The following is a 7,216-nucleotide window of genomic DNA, read 5'->3' as shown; positions in this document are numbered from 1 at the left end:
AAAAAACCCATGGCAATTCAAACCATTCCTTCAGTACAATTCAATATTCATAATTCGTATATTACAACCCCCTCCTCAGTTTCACATTCTTAAACATTCTTGATGAATAACTTATCACATTAACAAAAAATACAAGCTGACCAATGACTGTAGAATTGACTGTTTTCTGCAGTAATTGAAGCTGACCTGCAGTCAGCTTCAATTACTATTTGACCTAAAAAACAATAATATGTGTTACAAATAGAGACAGTACTGCACAGGAAGAGCAAAAGACCTGCCACCAGGGAAGGTAGGCAACTGCTTGGAGGATCCTGAGCTTCCAGTAAGCCACTGACAAAGGTAAGACTGCAGCAGTGGGTTGCACTGACAGCGGGAGTGACCTGATCTCTGTAAGGTGTTCCCATCAAATTCCACTCACTCCCCTTGCAAGTGGTGCAAGATTCTGTTTAAACAAACCTGATTAAAATGTGTTATTATTCTGGAAGTGAAAAGAAGAAAATAAAACTAAGTGGATTATTAAAAAAAAAGCGAGACAATGTTAAGTGGAGCAGATAATATACAATGCTAAAAAAACTAAATGCTGCAACTCTGGTCTGAAATAGTCAGAGCCACTTGAATAATTAATCTTCCATTAGGAATTCCATCACATTTTTTTTATTTTGTTTACTCTGACATTTAACATTAATTAGCTAGTTTTATAATGTTTTAACTCTCATTTTATAGAACAATCATTGTGGTTGGTGGTACCAAATTATTTTATAACATAATGGTGATTAATGCTGGTTGGAGGGACTTCTGTTCATTTTTGACTAGGGCCCCAATGAACACTTGAATCACCACTGTAGGCACTCGGGATGTCCTAAAGAGAAGCTGCTGAAAGAATGACCTCAGAGACCTAGAAGAGAGCTGTATAGTTAAACAAATCCTTAAAATATTGAGTTGCTAATCCATTTAACCCTTTAAAAACAAAAGGTAACATCCAAACAGGATTGATATGTTGCTTTTTTTTCTGTACCACTTAAAAGTCTAATCAGGTCAAGATCCGGTTTTAAAGTAAGAGGGAAAAATAGCACTTCTACACTGTGCAACGAAGCAATTCTGTTTCAAACGTGGGGAAATAAATCGTTTTAATGTCTTGAAAGAAATCAGACTGCAGTCTGCTCACAGATGTGTACAGCGAGCACGGAGGTGAATCGGCAGCTTTTCAGTTTTTGTTTTTCATATGATCTGTGTCATCTAGCCTTGTAAATAAAAGTTCAGTTAAACATGCTGTGTGGTTTTTTTTAGAGGAGAGAATGCCTCACCTGCTACGTTAAGGGAGGCTTATTCTAAGATAAACATTTCATTGCCATTTGGTTTCTAGTATAAAGTACATTAAAACAACAACAATTAGGAGTTATATATATATATATATATATATATATATATATATATATATATATATATATATATATATACACATACAGAGACAGTCTTGCTTGGTTGTAACCATACTTCTGTGACCAAACTACTCATGGGTAATTTTAGACGCACTCTATCTATGCGGAAAGCTTGTGAAGCCACAACAAAGACTGTGAGAAATACACACAACGCTTGGTAGACGAGTGGTGCACACAAGAAAATATGTTTTTGTATTTTCAAAGCATGTGATTATTACCCTTTTCTGGAGGTTCTTTTCAATCACAAGCAACACTACAGTGTTTGACGTTACATTTCAGGACATTCAACCCATTATGTGACGTCCGTGTGGCCATGATGTGGTTCTATTGTGCTTTGAAAATACGGCAGTTTGGACCATTTTTCTAAGCTGTAATACAACAAGCTAAACACAACATATGTTTGTCTGTTTTGGTTTGCCTAAAGTTAGAACACCCCATATGGCAGAATTAGATGCATCTACCATAGACTCAGCTGTATCCAGATTTTGTAATGACCGTCTCCTTATCATTGTTTATTTCGACTCACTAACTGAGGGGCATTTTCTTGCTTAAATTCTGTGGGATGTAAGCTTACCAACAGCTGACTTTCCTTCATGCATGTGGCTTCACCAGTGTATGACTGTGAGAGTGAATGAATAGTGGTATTGTAAAGCGCTTTGAGGGGTCCCGAAAAAGAGCTATATAAAATGCAATCCATTATTATTATTATTATTTATTTTACGCTGGTGGAAATCAGAAGACACATAAGTACCAAATTATTTTAGGTTGCATTTTACTGCTTTTCTTTTACTGCCGTTCTTCTGGCCTCATTTTATGTCAAAGGTCTGTAACTTCAATCTTTCCAGGGCAATATTCTTTTATGAAACTTACATAAAACCCTGTAGTGTATCCAGAGAGGCCTTTAATTTAGATAAAGCCATTAGACACCACATCATATTCAGGCATCTTATCACAATGTGCGGTCAAAGGTAACCAGTGGACGATTAGCTTAAAGCTGCCAAATTCAATTCAGTTCTGAGAACAGGAATGATAAATGATGGGCTGTAATTTGGTTTTATCTGATTACACTGCACATCACTTTTTATTGATGCTGTAATTACAATGGTCACCTTACCCGAATGTATTTCACTGACTTGAATATACCATAACAAGTTATATCACACCCTAGAAGCATTATAAACCCATTCAATTCAATTAAACTCAACTTTATTTTACATTTTATTTCATTTATATAGTTAATAGTTATATAGTTTAGTTAAAAGATTAACTAAACTACTGCAGCACAACGTTGCATTTGACATTAATACCTTATTACACACACATCAGCAATGCATTAGTCGGGTGAAAAATGAAAAAACAAAAAAACATTATCATTAAACAAGAAGTGAGTCAGCCAAAAAAAGAGAGATTAGACTAAAACACTTCTTAAATTAATACATTTTTAAATGTTTAATCTCATTATTAATATTAAACAAGCTCATCTTGACCAAGTAAAATGTAAATTTAAGCAGGTGAGAAGGTCAGTGAGCACATATAGTGGAATAAGATGTTCTCAGGAAAGTGTGAAACCCAAAGCGCTTTTTTTATGTACACATAGAAGAGTACATTAAACTTTTATTATTACAAATGAAAAACTATCCCAGTTTGAGTGGTAGAATATTGGCCCTCATAAATGTTATAAATATTCATTGGGGTTTAATTCAAGCAAGGAAATCCATGACTGTTGCTGTCTTTGTGAAGCTTTGAGGGGTTTGGGGAGCGAGTTTGTTTGTTTTTTGACTTTTAGCCCGTTTTCTTCTGAATCGCTCACCTCAAAAAAATAAATAAGTATGGGGCATGTTTCCTAAGTAGGACGAGGTTTCTAACTGCAGAGTATCAACATACATGCTCTTGTTTGCCTCTTTCACTCTTCTCCTACTGTCATAAGTATTAAGTACTAACCAGCGCAGTAGTGTGCCACTGTTATTTATAAACCACCAAACTTTATGATTATTTCAATTATATATATATGTATATATATATATATAAAAATAAAAATGACAGAGATAAAAAGAGAGAAAAAAGCACTCAAAAGTTTTGTGTATTTGAGAGCAGAAAATTTTTTCTGCCTTTAATTGCAGAAATATCGCAAGATCTTTTCAAGAAATCATGTGAGCTTTGTGAGAGAGAGCATGATTAAGTAAGTAATAGCTGCAGAAAATGTAATTTTTTCGGTTGCGTGACTCAGCGGGAGTATTTCTGACTCCATCCCCTGACTCCTTCCAGGGTATAATCACACACCGCTTGCTTCATAGTTTTGCTTGCACAGTGATTGCTCCTCATTCAGCCTGATGGAGCTCCTTTGGCCTGGGTTGCTCATACTCCAGATGTTCTGTTTTATTAACGGCTATCCCAACGGTGCTCCCTCCGGTGCCTGTGAGGATATGTTACCTCGTCACTCTGGGGTGCTGCCTCAGCCTTCACCAGCACCCTACACTATTCTCACCAATGCCAGGGTGTTTCAGCCAGGGAAGCCCATTACAGGTAAGATGCTCTTCACTTCTTCTACAGATGAACATACTTTTTTTTTGTATAAGTCTGAAGCAACACGAGAAGCTGGAGAAATACCAAGGGCTCAGAGAAGAGCTCGAGAGGATGTGGAAGGTGAAGGTAACGGTGGTCCCCGTGGTAATCGGAGCACTAGGTGTGGTGACGCCCAAGCTAGGCGAGTGGCTCCAGCACATCCCGGGAATAACATCGGAGATCTCTGTCCAGAAGAGTGCAGTCCTGGGAACAGCTAAGATACTGCGCAGGACCCTCAAGCTCCCAGGCCTCTGGTAGAGGACCCGAGCTTGAAGGATAAACCGCCCGCAGGGGCGTGCTGGATGTTTTTTTTTTTTATATATACATATATAAAGAGTTTATCCATTATCCATTATTGATCTAAATATTACATTTGAAATGATAAACTACTGTTTATTTTATATATATAAACGCTGAGGTCTTTGTTGTGCTAACTGCAGTGACCATCGTTGGACCAAAATACAGAGGAGTGCTTCTGGAAGCTCGAATAGGTGGAGGCCTCAACGCTGTGGGGACGTGGAAGCGCCCTCCTCCAGACACTAAATTCCTTCAGGTGCATTTTTCAGTTAAGCCTATGTTGAAACCTGAGCTGCAAATGGTCATAATGTTGTTAAAGATGCCAAAAGTACAATAAATAAGATTGTTCCCAAGAAACAGTGGATAGGTTCTAGGTTTGAATCTACTGGCCAACTGGGGCCTTTCTCTGTGGAGTTTCTCCCCATGCCTGTGTGGGTCCTCCCATAGTCCAAAAACATTGGACTGTGGGATGACTGGATTGGATTGAATGGGATTGTGAGCATGAATGGTTGTCTGTTTCTCCTTTTCTGCTCGCCCCATGATAGACTGGTGACTGGGGACATAACACTGCATTTGATTAGAAGAGAATATATGGATATAAATCAGCAGAGTAGAATTAACAGCAATTTCCGATTATTGTTCACAGTGCGCGCATAATCCTCGAGGTGCTGTCACTCACTCCAACACCAATCTCAAGGGCAACAGCACTGTGTACAGCTGGATACCGCCTAACTGTGAAGGTCCTGTCTACTTCATGTAAGACAAATATACTTTGTTAGGTTTTCTGTGTAGATCCAAATTGTGCTATATATATATATATATATATATATATATATATATATATATATATATATATATATACAGTGGGGCAAAAAAGTATTTAGTCAGCCACCGATTGTGCAAGTTCCCCCACTTAAAATGATGACAGAGGTCAGTAATTTGCACCAGAGGTACACTTCAACTGTGAGAGACAGAATGTGAAAAAAAAATCCATGAATCCACATGGTAGGATTTGTAAAGAATTTATTCGTAAATTAGGGTGGAAAATAAGTATTTGGTCACCTCAAACAAGGAAAATCTCTGGCTCTCACAGACCTGTAACGTCTTCTGTAAGAAGCTTTTCTGTCCCCCACTCGTTACCTGTATGAATGGCACCTGTTTGAACTCATCATCTGTATAAAAGACACCTGTCCACAGCCTCAAACAGTCAGACTCCAAACTCCGCCATGGCCAAGACCAAAGAGCATTGTAGACCTGCACCAGACTGGGAAGAGTGAATCTACAATAGGCAAGCAGCTTGGTGTGAAAAAATCAACTGTGGGAGCAATCATCAGAAAATGGAAGACATTCATGGATTTTTTTTCACATTCTGTCTCTCACAGTTGAAGTGTACCTCTGGTGCAAATTACTGACACACACACACACACACATATATATATATATATATATATATATATATATATATATTAGGCTGTTCAGTATTGGTTTGTCTTTAGAAACTGAAGCTTTTGAAATAAACCAACTGCAGTGTTACTTCTGTGGTTTTGCAGGGCCACCGTAGCTCAGCAACGCACAGTCTTCTGGGTTAACATAAGGTCCATGGATCTGACCAGAGGTAGGTACAGCCTGGTGACAAATCAAAATAAATGCAAAGAGATAAATGTTTGTGATACTCGTTCCTTATCGGTCTTCTGCTTCTCAGGAAAAACAGGCGGTCTTGATCTGGCAGTAGGTGCCAGCGCTGGAATGGCTGAAGGCAAACCTCTGCTTCCCTTAGTGATATGTTTTCTGATTTTAAACATACTGGCATGAATATAAAATATGTACTGCAGTCTTCTTGTTATATGTATATAATAAAGCATTTTGCAGTCCTATAGCTACATATCACATCTCAGTGAATTTTTCTTTAGCTATGTAGCTCATATATATTAATGCAGCCCCCACGCTTGATCATATATCAACTGACCTATATCTACAGGGCTTATCTGTCATAGACATAAATGATAGATATACCTTCATTGCAAATGCCTTGTTTCATCTCGTTCCCAGCTTTTATTCGGTGTGTTCTGTCACATTTAATATAAATCTATAAAAGAAAAGTCACCCCTCCAAAAATGCATTAAAGGGTTTCAAGACTAAGGTATGAATATGCCAAGATATGACTGTACTGAGTCAGTCCCTCTTCTATTAATACTTTATTATTGAATAAGGAATTTTAAAGCAAGTATAATTCACGCCTATTCCCTCATTGTACTCAACGAACACGTCTATATATATATATATATATGTTTGTTGCTCACTCTGTCATTGCTTTTGTTTTCTGTCACTAGACTTTGATTCTCTTCCCATATCTTGTGTATCCTAATTGCATGTATGCATATTTACCGAACCACCCATTACAGATAATAAAATGTTACATTAAAGTGTGTTGTGTTATTTTTATTGCAAGAAAAAAAATACAAGCAGAGTGATGAAAAGAGGAAAAGACAGAGTGTTAGAGAGAGTGAGAGAGAGAGCGGCATAGAGTTCAGCTGTTGTGGTTTGTTATTGATCGAAATTCATTCCACTCATTGAAGAGCTTGTTATGACCTGCTTTTTTCACATGGTTTGATCTATAACTTAGATTTCCAGTACTGCAGCAGCTAGCTAGCACACTAAAGGGGCTTAAGACATGCATTACACACGGCTCACATGTCAAGCCTTATATGATATCATTGATTCCTATTTGTGTAGTTGAACCAGTCCTGTGTTGGGGTGAATAAATGTTAAATGTTAAATAACATTTACTGTTTGAATATAATATCTATGGAAGCACACATCTCACTATCAGCATTTACAATTCTAATATTGCTGTTGATTAATCACATGCATATTTAAAAAACAATGTTTAGCACTGTGTTTATGTTTAGAACATAATT

At 37.4% G+C, this 7,216-nt stretch overlaps 1 protein-coding gene across 1 annotated transcript; it reads left to right on the top strand.

Annotated features, from left to right (window-relative positions):
* The first annotated feature begins 3,715 nt into the window (after positions 1 to 3,715).
* On the top strand, positions 3,716 to 6,715 carry LOC146562640 (putative defense protein Hdd11). The gene is made up of 5 exons (XM_085294578.1): positions 3,716 to 3,962; positions 4,442 to 4,554; positions 4,945 to 5,054; positions 5,849 to 5,913; positions 6,001 to 6,715. Exons 1-5 carry the CDS (start codon positions 3,770 to 3,772, stop codon positions 6,108 to 6,110), a joined length of 591 nt encoding a protein of 196 aa, XP_085150704.1. The 5' UTR covers positions 3,716 to 3,769; the 3' UTR covers positions 6,111 to 6,715.
* The last annotated feature ends 501 nt before the right edge of the window (positions 6,716 to 7,216 follow it).

This window comes from Mchenga conophoros, linkage group LG12 (genome assembly GCF_057382185.1).
Source record: "Mchenga conophoros isolate Kocher_MC1m ecotype Shallow Benthic linkage group LG12, M_conophoros_male_GT1.1, whole genome shotgun sequence".
Taxonomy (NCBI): Eukaryota; Metazoa; Chordata; class Actinopteri; order Cichliformes; family Cichlidae; genus Mchenga; species Mchenga conophoros.
This window is presented reverse-complemented; position numbering and strand designations above follow the sequence as displayed.

Bases quoted from the DNA above. Each gene is read 5' to 3' on its own strand.
- LOC146562640 (XM_085294578.1), top strand. From the start codon at position 3,770: ATGGAGCTCCTTTGGCCTGGGTTGCTCATACTCCAGATGTTCTGTTTT. The intron at 3,963-4,441 runs GTAAGATGCTCT...TGCTAACTGCAG, and splicing joins GCCAGGGAAGCCCATTACAG to TGACCATCGTTGGACCAAAA. The intron at 4,555-4,944 runs GTGCATTTTTCA...TATTGTTCACAG, and splicing joins CAGACACTAAATTCCTTCAG to TGCGCGCATAATCCTCGAGG.